The sequence below is a fragment of the Mauremys reevesii genome, linkage group 2 (assembly GCF_016161935.1).
Source record: "Mauremys reevesii isolate NIE-2019 linkage group 2, ASM1616193v1, whole genome shotgun sequence".
Lineage (NCBI taxonomy): Eukaryota > Metazoa > Chordata > Testudines > Geoemydidae > Mauremys > Mauremys reevesii.
Window position 1 is genome coordinate 65338485 of NC_052624.1, and position 18262 is coordinate 65356746.

The following is an 18262-nucleotide window of genomic DNA, read 5'->3' on the forward strand; positions in this document are numbered from 1 at the left end:
TACATATAAAATGGGCTTTTAGGGATGATCCTGTTCCCATTGCCTTCAATGGGTGAAGGATTCAGTCTCTAATCACTATACGGCAGCTGTGAATGAGCACAGTGTGTACTGTCTTACATAACCACAAAACAGTAAGGAAACTGTAGAAGGCACAGCAGGCTACACAACTGCAGAGAAGAGCCCCAGTACATTATAATATCACTAACGAGCAATCTCCAGGTCTTCAGCACAACATTTACAAACATTTAAAAAAGTTTGTTTCTATGAAAGTATATACTGCATGCACAACCCACTTGAAATTTCACCAGGTACCAAACAGTTACAAATTTTCCCTCTTCCTTTAATGTTAGTTACATCGGCTGCATCTTTATCGCAGGCACAATGATCCTACTGGCAGTATAGCCTATGGATTAACTAGCAGGTGTACTTCAGCAATACAGTCAGAGGCTACGTCTACACCATCACCGGCGCGCGTATCGACGTGATATCGGATTAGGATGATATATATCGCGATCTCATATATCGATATATATCGATCCGCGCGCGCCAACTCTCCACCCCCACTCCAAACCCGTGGCGCGGTGGCGCGGAGGCGAGAGCGGACCCCCCCCCGATCGCACGCCACGATCGGTAAGTCGATTATCGATAAGATACGACTTTCAGCTCGTTATTATTCACTGAGCTGAAGTTATCTATATATTTTTTTTCCCTAGTGTAGACCAGCCCAGAATTATTTGTACCCAAGAAGTCGTCTCATCTTGACAGAGATACACAAATGGTAAAATTGTTGAACGTGCTTCCTGAACCTATTGCTGACTTGTGCTCAAAACAAATCTCTCAAGACTGACAACTGAAGGATTTTTACAGCTACCGCAAACAAAGGAAGTAGATCTTCTACTGCTGGGAGTCCCCATAGCTACACTGATTTCAGCAGAACTATGCCAGGTTACACAGCTAAGGACCTGGCCCCTGAAGCTCTAATATTCTAGTGGTGTGTGTGTGTATATATTTATGTATTTATACATTTGCTAAGTTATTTCACTATTAGCGTTTTTAAGAATCTAACTGGTAATAGGAAAACTTCACAGCTTTCACCAATCCAGCTCTTCCATTGAACATGAGACACACAATGCTTACATGAACCCTTTATCCCGTCTGAGATGCAGTAACCAAAGACAACATGCTTGTCAGCTACTGCAATAACATTCCAAAAGTAATATTTAAAAAAAAAAATCTCTTGTAGAAAAGAGGAAAGGAATCCAAGCATCAAAGTAATAGAAATATGCACCTTTGTGCTAATTTATCTTCATCTGATCCCACATCCATTACAGCCCCCATCCTCTTTCCCCAAAGCAGCGAGTTGTATAACAGGACCTTTCCCCCCTTTGCACGGAATATTTTCTGAAGTAAAAAAAATGCTTAGTTCAGAGCAAACACCTCCACCCGCCACTGGTTTCAGAAGATCAGATTCTGTTGCAAATTAATAGGGCCCTGAAAATCTGCAGATATCCACAGACTATTTTTGTGGATCAGCTGCAGATACAAATTTTGTATCTGCGCAGGGTGCTACAAATTAACATATCTTAACTGACAGACTGTAGTGACTATAGCTCCATTCCTGCACATGCTTAGCTTTAAGAATGTGCATAGTCTCACTGGCTTAAAGTTGGACTTCTGTGCGTAAAGCAGGATTGTGGCACATATGGACGAGAAGTCACAAGGGGAGAATTCTCTCCCTTGTTCCAGAAGAGCAATAGTTTGAAGTATCAAAGGAAAGCAAGACTAACAGCTCAGGGGTGAGCTGCATCTGTGATCTCTCCTGCAGCCCTTATACGTGACAGACCTCTACCTCAGTATTACCAGAGGCCAAATGTTCAAAAAATCATGAGTCAGGCTCACCACAAATCATGAAATTGGCTTTCAAGTCCTAAGATTATGTTAAAATAATAGATTTGGTGTTCTTTTTATTTTCCTTCTGCTTTTTAAGTGTTTAGGGTGCACCAGGGTCACATTTTGAAGCTTTCACCATCACGAGGGCTAGAAATTTACTTTTTCTTTAAAACTGAAGGCTAAAATCATCACATTTCCACTTGACTCTAGAAGCTGGGGCTTTAAAAGGAAAAAAATCAAACAAACAAAAAGACAAAATCATCAGGGTGGGCAACATTGCTATCTGCAGTCTTCACAGAATGGAATTCAGTTCACCCCACTTTAGACTGGATCATAGGCTACAATACCCTGCATTTCCCCATCATCCTGCCATAGTTACAGTTTGAGCAATACTTTATACCTTCACGAGTGCACCCCGCAGATGACAGACTCTTATCTTCACCTCTCCCTAGTGGAACCCTGCAGGGCCACCCAGAGGATTCAGGGGGCCTGGGGCAAAGCAATTTCAGGGGCCCCTTCCATAGAAAAAAGTTGCAATACTATAGAATACTATATTCTCATGGGGGCCCCTGCAGGGCCAAGGGCAAATTGCCCCACTTGCCCTCCCCCCCGCCCCCGGGCAGCCCCAGAACCCTACCACTCTCACCTGGATTCTGGAGTGACAGCCCGTTTCCAATCATGTTAACACAAGACACCCGACTGTAATTGGTACTTGCAAGAAGCTTTCCTCAGATCCTGTAACCAGCAGCTGAATGACTGAAGTGAGACTCTAAACAGCTTCTTCCAAACAGACAAATTGTCTATTAACCCAAGAGCAGAGAAAAGCAAACTCTGTATGCTTAGATCTTATTTGGAATTCTTAGCTGCCTTTGGCATTGCACTGGGCCTGCGTCCCAGGCTGACTGCTCTTCACGAACAGCCCTTGACCAGTGAAGCCCCCTCCATCTCTAAAGGAAGATTAACTGTTTAGTGCCCCTTTTATCGTGGGACCCCAGCCTTGGTGAGCCAGGTGTGCAATTTTGCCTGGCCCCTGGAAGCAGCATCTTCCCAATTGATAGCCCAGCCACTATTCCCTTAACTCCCATGAAGTCTTATCTTGTTGCTGGCTGTTGTTTTGTTTCCTGCTTGCTCTTCCTTAGAGCTCCTTTTGGTTTAACTCCCCAAGACAGACTAAGCAATATCAAGCAGGTAAAGAGAAAGATCTTCCACTTTCTCCATGACAAATGTTGCACAATAAGACGTTCATGCCTTGAACATATTTTTCTAAGTCACTTTATTGTTTAAAATATCAGCACACTTGGTCTTCAATTTATTTTTGTACCACTCATGAAATACTGCGGGAAACATACTGCATTTTACAGTATACACCTCTGCAACTCTAAATACTACTTTCCCCCAACAGGCAACGTAAAAAAGACAAAACAAAACCCCCATAACTATTTAAGGCAGTGACAGGAATTGTACCAATGTGGGTGTCCTTGTGACCATTTCACTTCCTCTCAGGATACCTTTTTCCCCTCATAGCTAAGCAACTTAAAACTTGAGCATTCAGCCTAAGGTATATTTAGTAGGTCAAAGAAAACATGTGGTCTCGCTGCACCAATGCAAGTTTCTTAATTCCAATGCATAAGATACTGATTAGCATTGTAAGTATTCCACTAAGTGTAGGTTTTGTGCTGTAACTTGATACATGTACAAATATCTCAAAAATAGCCCTTCCCTCCCCAACCCAAATGGAATGTTAATAACTGACAGTTTAAATAAATAGCAAAAATAACTGGCAACATCTAACTCCTACCTTGGTTCTAGGCTCATATCACTGAAATAAACACAAAATGAATCATTGGTTTGTTGGGGCACTATGGAAGCTTACTATATTTATAAAAATAAACCAGTGGAAGACAGTAATTTTTCTTATTCTGTCCCACGTAGATTACACTATATTGCTACAGCTGAGAAGGCTCATAACATGTCACACCTTTGTAGTCTACCTCTTTTTGACAGCTTCAGGAAAATTAGTTGGCACTTCTTTTCTTGTGCTTTTCCAAACACAGATTTGCAAAGGAAAATAATGCCATATAACTGAAGTCACTGATTTAAAATTAAACCATCTTTATATTATTAAATGAGAGAGAGAGAGAGAGAGAGAGAGAGCGCGAGCTCAAGCGCACGCACAGAAGAAGGAAATGCAAGGCAGATAAAGCACTGGAGTTTCATTTTAGAAAGTTTGTTATATGGCAAGTTTTTGTTTTTATAATTGCAAAATAAGTTAATACAAAATAAGGGTTCATACAACCAAAACCACTGTTACTGCATAAACCTTTTCAACTGCTGCACAAAAAGGCTTAATTTCAATACCTAAAAATAGTAAACAGTTTGGATCATCTTTTGAGTATGAAAAAAAAAAAGTAGTGTTTCTTCTGTTCCATTAGAAACTGCCAGCGCTGAACACTGAATCAAAAATGTTACAAAAAACTTGACACCATAAGTTGCTTCATGGAAAATTCCGTCAGGCTTCTCTACAGCTCGTCATGCTTGTATGTGAACTCTCTGGCAGATATAAATCCATCATGGTCTTCATCTTCTTTATCAAATATGTCGTCAGCCAAAACATCATGATAGCTGTCATTTACTGGTGCTCCATGCTTTTCAAATTCCTTCTTCAAATATGCTTTCACCTGTTGGGCAAGATAGATTAATAGTTTTTAGGGCTGTCAAGCGATTAAAAACATTAATTGTGATTAATTGCACTGTTAAATAATACCATTTATTTAAATATTTTTGATGTCTTCTACATTTTCAAATATACTGATTTCAATTACAACACAGAATACAAAGTGTACAGTGCTCACTTTCTATTTATTTTTATTACAAGTAAAAAAAAACCCAAAAGAAACAGTATTTTCAATTCACCTAATACAAATACTGTAGTGCAATCTCTTTATCATGAAAGCTGAACTTACAAATGTAGAATTATGTACAAAAAAAACCTGTATTCAAAAATAAAACCATGTACAATTTTAGAGCCTGCAAGTCTATTCAGTTGTACTTCTTGTTTAGCCAACCACTCATACAAGTTTGTTTACATTTGCAGGAGATAATGCTGCCCATTTCTTGTTTACAATGTCACCAAAAAGCGAGAACAGGCCTTCAAATGGTACTGTTGTAGCCGGAGTCGCAAGATATTTACGTGCCAGATGTGCTAAAGATTCATATGTCCCTTCATTCTTCAACCGCCATTCCAGGGGAAAGGCACCCATGCTGATGACAGGTTCTGCTCGATAACAATCCAAAGTGTGGACCAACGCATGTTCATTTTCAGCATCTGACTCAGAAGGTTGATTTTCTTTTTTGGTGGTTTGGGTTCTGTAGTTTCAGAATGTTGCTCTTTTAAGGCTTCTGAAAACATGCTCCACACCTCGCTCTGCTCAGATTTTGGAGGGTACTTCAGATTCTTAAACATTGGGTTGAGCGCTGTAGCTATTTTTAGAAATCTCACATTGGTACCTTCTTTGCGTTTTGTGAAATCTGCAGTGAAAATGTTCATAAAATGAACATCATCCGAGAGTGCTACAACATGAAATATATGGCAGAATGTGGGTAAAACAGAGCAAGAGACAAAAAAAATAATGCGTTAATTAAATTTGTAACGAGTGTCATCAGCATGGAAGCATGTCCTCTGGAAAGGTGGCTAAAGCACAAAGTATCAGAGGGGTAGCCGTGTTAGTCTGGTTCTGTAGAAGCAGCAAAGAATCCTGTGGCACCTTATAGACTAACAGATGTTTTGCAGCATGAGCTTTCGTGGGTGAATACCCACTTCTTCGGATGCAAGCAGTGGAAATTTCCAGGGGCAGGTGTGTATATATAAGCAAGCAAGAAGCAAGCTAGAGATAACGAGGTTAGATCAATCAGGGAGGATGGGGCCCTGTTCCAGCAGCTGAGGTGTGAAAACCAAGGGAGGAGAAACTGGTTCTGTAATTGGCAAGCCATTCACAGTCTTTGTTTAGTCCTAAACTGATGGTGTTAAATTTGCAGATGAACTGGAGCTCAGCAGTTTCGCTTTGGAGTCTGGTCCTAAAGTTTTTTTACTGTAGGATGGCCACCTTAAAATCTGCTATAGTGTGGCCAGGGAGGTTGAAGTGTTCTCCTACAGGTTTTTGTATATTGCCATTCCTAATGTCTGATTTGTGTCCATTTATCCTTTTCCTTAGAGACTGTCCAGTTTGGCCGATGTACATAGCAGAGGGGCATTGCTGGCATATGATGGCATATATTACATTGGTGGACGTGCAGGTGAATGAACTGGTGATGGTGTGGCTGATCTGGTTAGGTCCTGTGATGGTGTTGCTGGTGTAGATATGTGGGCAGAGTTGGCATCGAGGTTTGTTGCATGGGTTGGTTCCTGACCTAGAGTTACTATGGTGCGGTGTGCAGTTGCTGGTGAGAATATGCTTCAGGTTGGCAGGTTGTCTGTGGGCGAGGACTGGCCTGCCACCCAAGGCCTGTGAAAGTGTGGGATCATTGTCCAGGATGGGTTGTAGATCCCTGATGATGCGTTGGAGGGGTTTGAGCTGGGGACTGTATGTATGTATGAAACTGCTGAGCTCCAGTTCATCTGCAAATTTAACACCATCAGTTTAGGACTAAACAAAGACTGTGAATGGCTTGCCAATTACAGAACCAGTTTCTCCTCCCTTGGTTTTCACACCTCAGCTGCTGGAACAGGGCCCCATCCTCCCTGATTGATCTAACCTCGTTATCTCTAGCTTGCTTCTTGCTTGCTTATATATACACACCTGCCCCTGGAAATTTCCACTGCTTGCATCCGAAGAAGTGGGTATTCACCCACGAAAGCTCATGCTGCAAAACATCTGTTAGTCTATAAGGTGCCACAGGATTCTTTGCTGCTTCTAAAGCACAAAGGTGCATACAAATGTTTAGCATATTTGGCATGTAAATACCTTGCAATGCCGGCTACAAAAGTGCCATGCGAATATACTGTTCTCACTTTAAGCTGACATTGTAAACAAGAAGCAGGCAGCATTACTTCCCATAAATGTAAACAAACTTGTTTGTCTCAGCAATTTGTAAGTTGCACTTTCATGACAAAGAGTTTGCACTACAATACTTGTATGAGGTGAATTGAAAAATACTATTTCTTTTGTTTACAAATATTTGTACTGTAAAATTGATAAAAATAATACACTGATGTCAAATACAACACAGAATACAATATATATGAAAATGTAGAAAAACTAATAAATTTCAATTGGTATTCTATTGTTTAACAGTGTGATTAAAACTGTGATTAATCGCGATTAATTTGAGTTAATCACGTGAGTTAACTATGATTAATCAACAGCCCTAATAGTTATCATCATAAAGACTTTATTAAAATTCAGTTAATGGAGAAGAGACAGGCCTAGGAAAAGCTATCATATTTGTTACGGGTGTACTAGACTATAAATATCTACCGTATATTCTCAATCATAAGCCGGTTTGTTTATAAGCCCCCGCTCCCCAAGATGGATAAGTAAAAATGGAAATTTTTTATAACCTGTTCATAAGCCGACCCTGTAATTCAGGGGTCAGCAAACTTTGGCTCCTGGGCCATCAGGAGAAGCTGCTGATGGGCTGAGATGGTTAGGTTTACCTCCGTGCCGCTCGAGGTAAACAAAGTGTCCCAGCGTGCCAGCTGCTAACCCTGACAGGCCGGGACAGCAACTGGTGGGGAAATTTTTTTGGGGGGAGAAGCTGGGAGTCAGGGGAGTAACCCCTGTGACCACCCCCTACATAACCCCCCCCCTCTAGCCCGGGACCCCCCCACTCTCCCCTTCCCACCTTATCTGGGGAGGATGTCTCTGGCCTGGCTGAAGCTGCTCCAGCAGGCTGGGCCGCAAGGCCACAGCCTGCTCCGGTGGGCCAGACCAGGTAGTGCGGCCGCAGCATGTTCCAGCAGGCTGGGCTGGGTGGCATGGCCGCAGCGTGCTGTGGCGGGCTGGGTGGTGCAGCCACAGCCTGGTCTGGGGGGTGGGGCCGAGCAGCACGGCTGCAGCCTGCCAGCCCTGGAGCTGCAGCTGATTTGGAGGCTGGGGGGAGAGCAGTGTGGTCAGAAGCAGAGAGACTTTGGCCCCTGCCTCTTCCCTTCTATCTCTGCTGGCTGTGCTGCCTCTCCTTGCTCCCTCTGTTGGGGGGGAGGGGCTGTGTCCCACCTCTCCCTCTCTATACCCGTAAGCCGACCCCCTTCTCTGGTGCTTCCCTTTTTTACTAAAAAAAAAATTCGGCTTATGAACAAGTATATACGGTATGTCCCATCGTCACTAAGGATATAAGCTTGTCTGATAGATTTCTGCAGCCTAACTCAGAAATGATAGCAAGGTCTTTGGTATCTAAGACAATAAAAATAGAAGGCAAAAGTCATCATAGCTTTAGGGTATATGCCAGAAAACTGTCATTTAAGTTTGTCTGTACTGTAAAGTGAATATAACTATAGAATGGAAATTTTTGGCTTCCAGTTATTTAGAGAGCAAAATAATTTCTCTAGCTCACAAATATCAGACGATAGTGTAATATCCACCTAACAAAAAAAAAAAAAACCAAACAAACCCACAAACAAACAAAAAATTAACCTCAGATCTTTATCAACTTATTGGGTTGAGTTTCCAGACCAAAATATATTTGGGAAACTGTCCACTACCAGCATTTACTGCGGGAACAGAAATCACTATATTAAAAAAAAAATTATTCTGACACCAGAAAAACCCCACAATAAAAATCTTACCTATGAGACATGTATTTAAAAATTACTTAAACTCACTGCTGGAACATACAGTTATCTCCTTGTACGAGTCTGCATAGGTAACATTTAATTATTCTGAGTGACAACTCAATCCTCATTCAGTTGTTTGAAGTTTATCCATCTTAAATCCTTAGAGTTCTAAACCCTACAACGTTCTACTGAGGTAGGAAGATACTGTAAATTAGGTAATTACAGATGACTTACCCTACAATACCCAAGATTTGTTTAGGATTGATTTAACACCAAGCCAATGGGTCATATCTTCTGAGTTTTAAAATCTGTTGTATCCACATCTGTACACTGTTTTGTAGCATGTGTTATGGTAAATCAACAGGCATTAATATATCGATAATTTGCAAGGCTGGCTAACACAGTGCATTAGTGAACTGGATCAGTCTTTAAGCTCTAATTCCTGTCCTCGACTGAAAACAAAAAAGTTGTTTTGTGGTCTCACCTAGCCCCCTAATGCAGGAGTTCCCAAACTTTTCCCCCCCGAGGCCCACCTGTGCAGCTGCAGTAGGCATCGTGGCCCACTATTAACATGCATCCATCAGGTAGAGGGCACTGCAGGGCACGCAAGGCCCCTCGCCTCAGCAGGGACCAGGGCCAGTGAGAGGGCAAAAGGGCTAGGCAGATGCCACAGCCAGCCCCCACCAACACCTTCCACCTCAGCAGCACGCTGAGTGCCTTGAGCTCAGCAGCTGGCAGGCCTGCCCCAGTCACTCACACAGCACCCTGGCCTGCCTCACATGCTCTGACTGCCCGGGAAACAGGGCACTGGGTGGGGGCCATCATCAGCTGCCACTCCACCAACATATATAATTTTTGGGAAGCAGGGCAGCAACAGCCCTCATGCCCCCACCGCCCCCAGACTTCACCCACAGTGAACCACCTGGGACTGTGTTGCAGCCTACAGTTTGGGAATCCCTGCCCTAATGGATGTTTTGGCTCATCACAAAAGCTACACTGTATAGCTGGTATGCACTGGTATAATTCAATAGGAAGGAAACAAGTCTGAAATACCAGGAAAGATCCAGGATAGGATTGTTGTACATGCAGAAGCCTGCCTGGCTAGAGAGTTTTTGATTTTCAGTTTAAAATAAAATAAACCACCACTTAAATAGTTTTTTGACCTGTGTTTGAAGAATAAGTGTTGAAACCTGCAGTTCTTTCCACCATTAAGTTCTATATTAAAGCAGATTCCCAATTAGAAAACTGGCCAGCAGAGGATAAACAATGTTGAAGGCTGCGTCCTTTCAGGAAGGTCACATGATGAAGTGCCATCGGATGTTGGTGTTACAGCAGTAAGATTTGAAATCTAAGCTGTGGTACAAAAACCAGAAACTGACAAAGTTTAAAGTAATCTTTAACTTCTAAAAAGTTTTAAGTCACACAAATTAATATAAAAATTCTAAGTGGTTCAAACCACACTAAGAATGGACGACAGGAGGATGGATCAGTTGATGATTACCTGTTCTGTTCATTCCCTCTGAAGCACATGGCACTGGATACCATTGGAAGACAGGATACTGGGCTAGATGGATCTTTGGTCTGACCCAGTACGGCCATTCTTATGTTATGTTAACCTCGGCCTCCATCCTGCACATGAGCAGTCTCTATAGACTAAAGGCCCTTGCCTAGCACTAGCTAGATCAAGCCTTAGTCCACTAGACCCTTTTTTGACAAATATTAAATTTCACTTCAACCTTTTATGAAAAGGAAGAGTTCCCTTTTGTAAAGAGTTCACTTTATTTAAGGACAGGTTTCAGAGTAGCAGACATGTTAGTCTTTATCCGCAAAAAGAACAGGAGACTAACAAATTTATTTGAGCATAAGCTTTCATGGGCTACAGCCCACTTCATCAGGTGCATAGAATGGAACATACAGTAAGGATATACACACACACACACACACACACAGAGGGCCATCTCGATCATCACTACAAAAGTTTTTTTTCCTCTTGCTGATAATAGCTCATCTTAATTAATTAGCCTCTTAGAGTTGGTATGGCAACTTCCACCTTTTCATGTTCTCTCTCTCTCTCTCTTTGTGTATTATATATCTTCTTACTGTATGTTCCATGCTATGCATTTGATGAAGTGAGCTGTAGCCCACGAAAGCTTATGCTGAAATAAATTTGTTAGTCTCTAAGGTGCCACAAGTACTCCTGTTCTTTTCACTTTATTTAATTTGTTTAACTTTGTTGAGTAGTTAGTTAGCACACTCACCTCATCCTTGGATAGCTTCCAGTCATCATTAAGATCCATCTGTTGGAATGACTCGTGAGATCTCGGTCCACTTCTAATTTCTAGAAGGTCAATGTTGAATATCAGTGTGCTCTCAGGTGGAATTTTTCCTACCGAAGATGTTAAACATTGAGACAAATTAAGTGTTACATTCAGTACCTTAGAAAGTCCATCAATATTTGGGCAAAGTCTTCTATTAATCCAGTTTCATTAAAGTTGTTTAGGATTGCTAGTGACTGAATTAATAAGGATTACTGTGTGTGTGGTAGAGTGCAGGTATGGATTTGACCCATTCAAACTGTAAGTGGCCTCTGATCCTGCTGCGAGTGAAACACATATGTTACTTTACACATGCATCCCATTGAAGACAGGTATGCATTTAAGTCAATCCACAAACAACAAGTGTTTTGAAAAGACAAGGTTCTTGGATCTGTCAGCCTCAAGCAGCAGAGCGTAGATCAGGAGCTAGTTTTGTAAAAGGTGGTCTCCTTACTGCCCCATCTTGAATGGGGATCTAAATTAGGCTGGCTGCGGATGGCACCAATAGGCCGCAGATATGGCAGCTGAGGATAGCCAGAGCCTAAGAAAGCCCTGGCCATGTTCCCTATATCAGCAGCAGAGATGGGAAAGATGTCACAGGACTGCTCTATGCTGGGGTGATCCTCTCATTGCTGGCTCTAGGGCTGTAGCGCAGAATTCCAACCTTTTAAATAACGTTGTTGGTTAATCTGATTGTACTTGTGTGCTCAGTGTACATGCACTAAGTGAATTACTTCATTTTAGATGCTTGAATAGGCTGCTGGTTTTCTGATGGCGACGCAGAAAACAGTCCACTTTTGGCTCAGAATGGTTGGAATTTATCACACACTGGCTTTACCAACATGTTATCTTTTAGCATTTAGGTCCAGTCAGTAAGATCATTTAAATGATTAACATTTGAGGCACACAGCTATCAGAAGCACATTTTCATCGTTGACACTCCACTTAATTTTGTGCCTGCTGTGCAACGCCTACAGGAGTAGAATACACATCCTTGCTTTTGCTCCCAGATGACAGCTCCCTGCCCCTAACAATATCCTCACAGCTCTGAAACAGTTTCCTCCATGCCATCTCTTCTACTACTTGCCTGACAGGGTGCTAATGATCTCCAGAAAGCTCAGATACTCTGACTCACAGTAAGAGAGATTCTAACAGCCTTTTAGCATGTGCACAACTGAAAGGGGACAGTGAGTGGGTGGTGATTCTTCTTAAGGTGACAGGAAAGAGTGCAACTCATTTTCCAGGTGAGAGATCAAGGGCAGCACCAAGGATGAAGGGCCTGGGGACAGCATGTATGCATTGAAGAAAGAAAATGGACCGGTTATTCCACATACCTGCTGAGTGTATTATTTGAAAAGAGCTGTACGCAGGCGCACACACTTACAAAGTTTTCTGAAGCAAACTATTTCTTATGGCAACTGTCAGGTTTGTTTAACTCTTCAGCAGGCCTTTAAATATACAAAACAAAGTAGCATGGTGTGTATTGACAATTCTTCCTTAGAAATCTGGGGGCTAGCTCGCCACCGCCTTGTATCGTAATTATTTACGCTTGTGCTAAATAAGTGTGCATAAAGTGGCACTAAGTGAAAATGGTAGCATTTGACATCCTCTCCGTGTAGTTATTTACACCTTGGCATGGTAGTAGAGAATTAGGCACCATGGGTGTCCTGCTGGCAAAAGACTAGCCAGGGTGCATTAATTTAAATTGCATGTTAAAAGCTTCATTATTGCATCATTTCTGGAAGACAAAAGCCAGTGCTTCTAGAAAGCTATAACTGAAAGTTTTATTTTAAGGGAAAGTGTGTTTAGTTGCCCTCCACCTCTTGCTCCTCCAATTTTGCCAGAATACACACACACACATAGTATATGGGGTCAAGTATTCCCAATTCCTAAACTAGTTTTGTATTATGAGAAGGCATAGCAGAAGAGTTAAATTTCCTTAGAGAATACTTACTCCATCTGCATTAAAGGTCACACATTGCCTTAGAGCCACATGACACAGGCAACCCCCATGATGCAAGTACTTAGCCCTATTAACAGTTCTAATAATAATAATATTTTTTATAAATCACTTAATGTTGTAGCCCAACAGCTAGCTATCTCCAGTTTGGACTCTCTTGTCCCAAAGAGACATCTGGAACTGTTTGTCATCTTGGAAAGTGAAAAAATCACTGCTAAAGCTAGATAAAGTGATGCAGAGCCACATTACCACCATTAATTCTGATAAATCACTACTACAGCGGAGAGACAAGTCTTTACAGTGGATATCCTTACTGCTGTGCTAGGGGCTGGTCAGTCACACCACCTTGTTGAAGTAGTGCAATAGCTGACTTCCATTCAGGGCGGGCTAAATGCTGGAACAATTAAATGCCTCTTTGTTTAGCAATAGCTGAAACAATGGAAAACCCCTATCCAAATACAAGACCATAGCAAGCCTGGGAAATGGCTGGGATTTCCCAGTGGTCTAACAAACAGAGGGGCAGAGGCCTGATGTGATTCCAGATGTGTATCAGCACACATGCCATAGAAACATACTGAGAAGGCAGCAAGGAAGGCCAACAGCCAGAGAAGAACTTGACATTGAGAAAGAGCTAAGGGAGAGAGTTTTTGGGTTGAGTGCTGGCTGGAAAGAGGCTTAGGCTATGGCTACACTGGCGAGTTGCAGCGCTGGAAAGCCTCCACCAGCGCTGCAACTCCCTGGCTGCAGCGCTGGCCGTACACCTCACTCAGCATGGGGAATAAGGATTCCAGCGCTGGTGCTGCAGCGCTGGTCATCAAGTGTGGCCACACACCAGCGCTGTGATTGGCCTCCAGGGAATAAGGTGTATCCCAGAATGCTTTTATAAATTACTCTCTTTGTTTTGTTATGCAGCCTCTCTTTGTTTTGTTGTGAACGAGCTCCGATCGGAGCTCCGTTCTGTACCTGGCTGTAAACAATCAAATGAGAGGCAGGCAGGCAGAGTGAATGAAACAGAACGGAGCCGATCGAGCTCCGTTTGAACTGCTTATCTATAAAAACAAACACTGATCACAGCAAACAGGAGCTATCTATACCTGGCTGTGAACGATCAAATGAGAGGCAGGGGAAACAGTGTTGGATGCAGGCTGTTAGGGTTCGCAAACATTTTGTGATTTTTCCAATCTCTCTCTTCCCCGCTCCCTGTCACAATACACCACAGGGAGTGAGTGAAACAGGGGGCAGTCCGTGTTGGAGGCAGGCTGTTTGCAATTAGAGTTAAGACTAAGGGCTCATGAACATTTTGTGATTTTTCCAATCCAGGAAGCTAACACACAGTGTTGGCTCCAAAAATCCACTCTCTATCTTCCCCGCTCCCTGTCACAGTACACCACCCTCCACCCCCCTCTTTTGAAAAGCACGTTGGTGCACTTGAATGCTGGGATAGCTGCCCATAATGCAGCACTCCCAACAGCGCTGCAAATGCTGCAAATGTGGCCACACACCAGCGCTGGTAGCTGTGAGTGTGGCCACACACCAGCGCTGCTCCTACACAGCTGGATGACCAGCGCTGCAAACCGTAAGTGTAGCCATACCCTTAGGCTATGGCTGCACTTGCACTTGCCGCGGCAGCGCTTTGAAGCGCTAAGTGTAGTCAAAGCGCCAGCGCTGGGAGAGCTCTCTCCCAGCGCTGTCTGTACTCCACCTCCCTGTGGGGAATAACGTACAGTGCTGGGAGCCGCGCTCCCAGCGCTGGGGCTTTGGCCACACTGGCGCTTTGCAGCGCTGCAATTTGCAGCGCTGCAGAGGGTGTGTTTTCATACCCTGCTGCAGCGCTGCAAATTTGCAAGGGTAGCCATGGCCTTAATTTCTTTGTTCACAGTTCCATCTCCTGCTGCTTGATTCCTATTGTGTTCAGGAAAACAGGACTTTATGTACATTCTTTGTAAATAAGCAGGATTGCATCAATTTCTCTTCCTAATGGAAACAACCTACAAGACCTCAAAAATCTGTTAGCTGTTTAGGACAAAAGAGGTAACAATACAGGTTTAGGAATGCGTTGAGCTTGAGGAGGATTTAAAAGTATTACCTTTTCCTTCTTTTCCGTAAGCAAGGGATGGAGGAATAGTTAGTTGCCGCTTTTCTCCTACACACATATCCTTCAAACCTTTGTCCCAGCCTTTAATGGCTTCCTTTATGCCAAGTGTAAACCACATAGGTTGACCATTGTTATGCTTGTGGCTGGAACAAAATGGAACAAAATATTTTAGTCCCTAAATTGTTTAGTACGTCCAAGAAGAGTAACCATTATACTAAATGGCTGAACTGACTCATACTGCAAAGTTACAGCACTAAACCCCTAAACAATAACGTTGCACCTCTTTAGTGACAGCAGACCTAGTCCTTGCACATCTGAAGCATAGGAAAAAGCAGTGAAATTAAAAATAAAACTTCACCCTACACATGAAGATGTTGGTGCCTAAAGCCAGCACATTTTCTTTTTGTACTGGAAGCAGCAAATCTAATAATTTGTATCTCTGATCACTGGTTTCCATTTAGTTACTGATCATTGTAGAAATGGAATCATACTGTTAAGAACATACAGTCATGGCTGTATTGATTAGTTGGTAGACAATAAAGCCTGAGATTTGTTTCTGAACCTCGATGGTATATTGTAAAATATGTAGTATGTATTAAATTGTTAACTGTGTTTGTCTTTTGAAATAACCATGTCAGGTAGAAACTCACAGCAGCCATTATGAACCAACAACACTACACAACTGATGTGTAAGTTTAGCACAGAGGAAGTAAATGGATACAGGGAGAAATTTTAGTTTAGATAGGTAGAACGTAACCCCTCCCTTCCAAACTGAAATTTGGCTAGTATACCAGGGCGATAACCACTGTACAGCATACCATAGGATTCCTAGGCACCAATCCAATGCTCTTAACCATGCGAGTAATCACACTCATTTTTTCTAAATATGTTGTTAAATAAGTCAATAAAATTGCACTGAATTCAATCCCACTGACTTCCATGGGACTTAACACGTGCTTAACTTTAAGTGCATGTTCAAATGCTCACTTAGATCTGAATGGGACACTTGCACATTTCAAATAAAGAACATGCTCAAGTACTTTGCTGGAATGGGGCCTTAGCAACTACAAGACTCAGGACGTCTACTTTAGGCATCATTCAGAAGTCACTGCTAGCAGCTCAGTGCTGCTGTGTACTATGATGGAATATTATTAGTTGTACTACAATAGAAAAAAAAAGTGCCTCAAAAACCATTTTATGGAGCATTTGGATTTTCTACAAAGTCTCCCATCCAAGTAATGACCAGGCCCAATTTTGTTTAGTTTAAATCTAAGCACTTCAGAGCTGTACATTAGAATCTTTCTTAACCAATATAGCTGGTTGAAAACACTGTGAAAATTTGTCACCATTTTCATTGATATTTTGTTTTTATCTGATTTTTCTGACCAGCTGTATTGACCAGATACTGAAAGACACAATTTGGTGAGAGATTTTAGTTAAGACTGATCTGTAAAGAAAGAACAAGCAGTCGGTACTAGTTGGACTCTTGTAGAAAGACATATTATGGACCTCGCCTGCAAACATTTAAGCATGTTCACTGCTCCTCATCACCATAGCATCTGAGTTTCATGTAAACTCAGTATCAGTAGTGAAGCTGACTTCATGGAATTTCTGGCTCTTCTCCCTTTTGGAGATAAAATGTCTGTTTAAAAAAATAGTAGATTTTTTTGGGGTTGATTTGTTTTAGGGAATTTTTGGGGGTGGGGAAGGTGGGTGGTGAGGTGAGGCGAGGGGAAGAGTGATGTTTAGATAGAAGATGTCCATGTTGCAATTACAACTTTTCCTGTAATGGAAATTACTTTTTAAAGTGAAAGGTTCTACAAAGTTTCCTAGAGAGAGATTCTGGATTGGCCCAATCTCCTCTGGAAACTTGTTCTATAATCAGATGTCCCTTTCTGCACATGAGAAGCCCCACGGAGCTACTCAAGACTATTTATGAGCATAAAAGTTAAACGTGTATATTTGCAAGTTTGAGGCCAATATCTGAATTGTAAAACGTTGCGTAAGGCCCCCATCCTTCAAGGGGCTCCATGAGAGTCTGTCTGTATGGAGCAACTTGGATGTTTGGCTAGTTTTATTTTTCGGTCTTCATTGGAAGTGAGGGTGAAGAGGAAGAAAGTGGGGAACACAGATCACATCCTTAAGAGAAAATTAAAAAACAACAAAACCAAGTACATTCCATCAGTTATATTTCAAGAGAGGGAATTAATTAGGGACACTTTATTGTTAAAATGAGTATATTGGGGTATGGATATATTGATGGGGTTAGCTGTTTTACACATATATCCTAGTGCAATGGAGCTTCGGCAATCACTATCCACACATCTAATCTCTTTTTAAAGATCACCAAAATTGCCAGCGAAAGCTTTAAACCAGCACCTAGTGTCTTAGTTATATGTATTTATCTTACATGCTTGAAAGAGTTACTTACGTGGAGTGAAACATTGAACCATCTTTTTCCAAGTAGCCTTCATAATGCACCAACATCATATCCCCCCATTTGGTTTTCCTCTGACAGATGAATGGCTTCTGGAGCACCTCAATCTTCACTTCTGCTTCTGGGATAAGAGCCCCAGTCACACAGGTAACAACCATACAGAAAAGGGGAGCCCAAAATGCAACCCTCATCCTTGAGTCAGTCACAGCAAGGGCTATTTTCTCAAAAAGAAAAAAAAATCTAGGTGACGGCTGCATAAAGGAGTTTTATATAGCTGGGAGCCTGGAGCAAGGACCCTCCCCTCTCCTCCTCCTGGGTCAGTTACATTCAGTGCCTTTCGCAGCCGCCTTAAAGTGCTCCCAATATTGTCAGCACGAGAGGATTCGGTCTTTCCTTGCACACCGATGCGGCCAGGCTGTGAGTTTTGCAGGGCACTTAAGGCAGGTTTCGCTGTAATCAGGCTCCCCAGGGGCTCCAGCCCCCTGCAGAGGTGGGTGGAGCTGGGGGAAGAGGAGGGAGCCACATCCACCCTCGGCTCACCCCCTCCCTCCCGCCTGTCCCTCCCCAGCAGCACGCACACGTGGCAAACTCATCCCAAACCAGGCTCAAAACTTCAGCTGGCGGACCCCTGCCTACATGAGCCTGGCTCCTCTTCCTCTGATTGGTTCTCCCTAGGGGGCGGGACAGAAAATGTCGCCATATATTGGAACGCAGACCTATCTGTTTTCCCTCCCGCCCAACCGACAGCCAGCGCCGATCAGCGCTCGCCGAAAGTGATTGGTGCTCCCGGAAGAGA

At 42.7% G+C, this 18262-nt stretch overlaps 1 protein-coding gene across 2 annotated transcripts; it reads right to left on the reverse strand.

Annotated features, from left to right (window-relative positions):
- Positions 1-3146: 3146 nt before the first annotated feature.
- On the reverse strand, positions 3147-18112 carry FKBP14 (FKBP prolyl isomerase 14). 2 transcript variants are annotated; one of them, XM_039523375.1, is made up of 5 exons: positions 18045-18112; positions 17461-17581; positions 15021-15172; positions 10918-11045; positions 3147-4568 (listed from the first exon to the last, which is right to left on the reverse strand). In XM_039523375.1, the coding sequence occupies exons 2-5, from the start codon at positions 17517-17519 to the stop codon at positions 4410-4412; spliced, it is 498 nt and encodes a 165-aa protein (XP_039379309.1). In that variant the 5' UTR covers positions 17520-17581; positions 18045-18112; the 3' UTR covers positions 3147-4409. The 2 variants fall into 2 exon arrangements, with proteins under 2 accessions (XP_039379309.1, XP_039379308.1); XM_039523374.1 differs by lacking the exon at positions 18045-18112 and having other exon boundaries at positions 17461-18033.
- Positions 18113-18262: the final 150 nt, after the last annotated feature.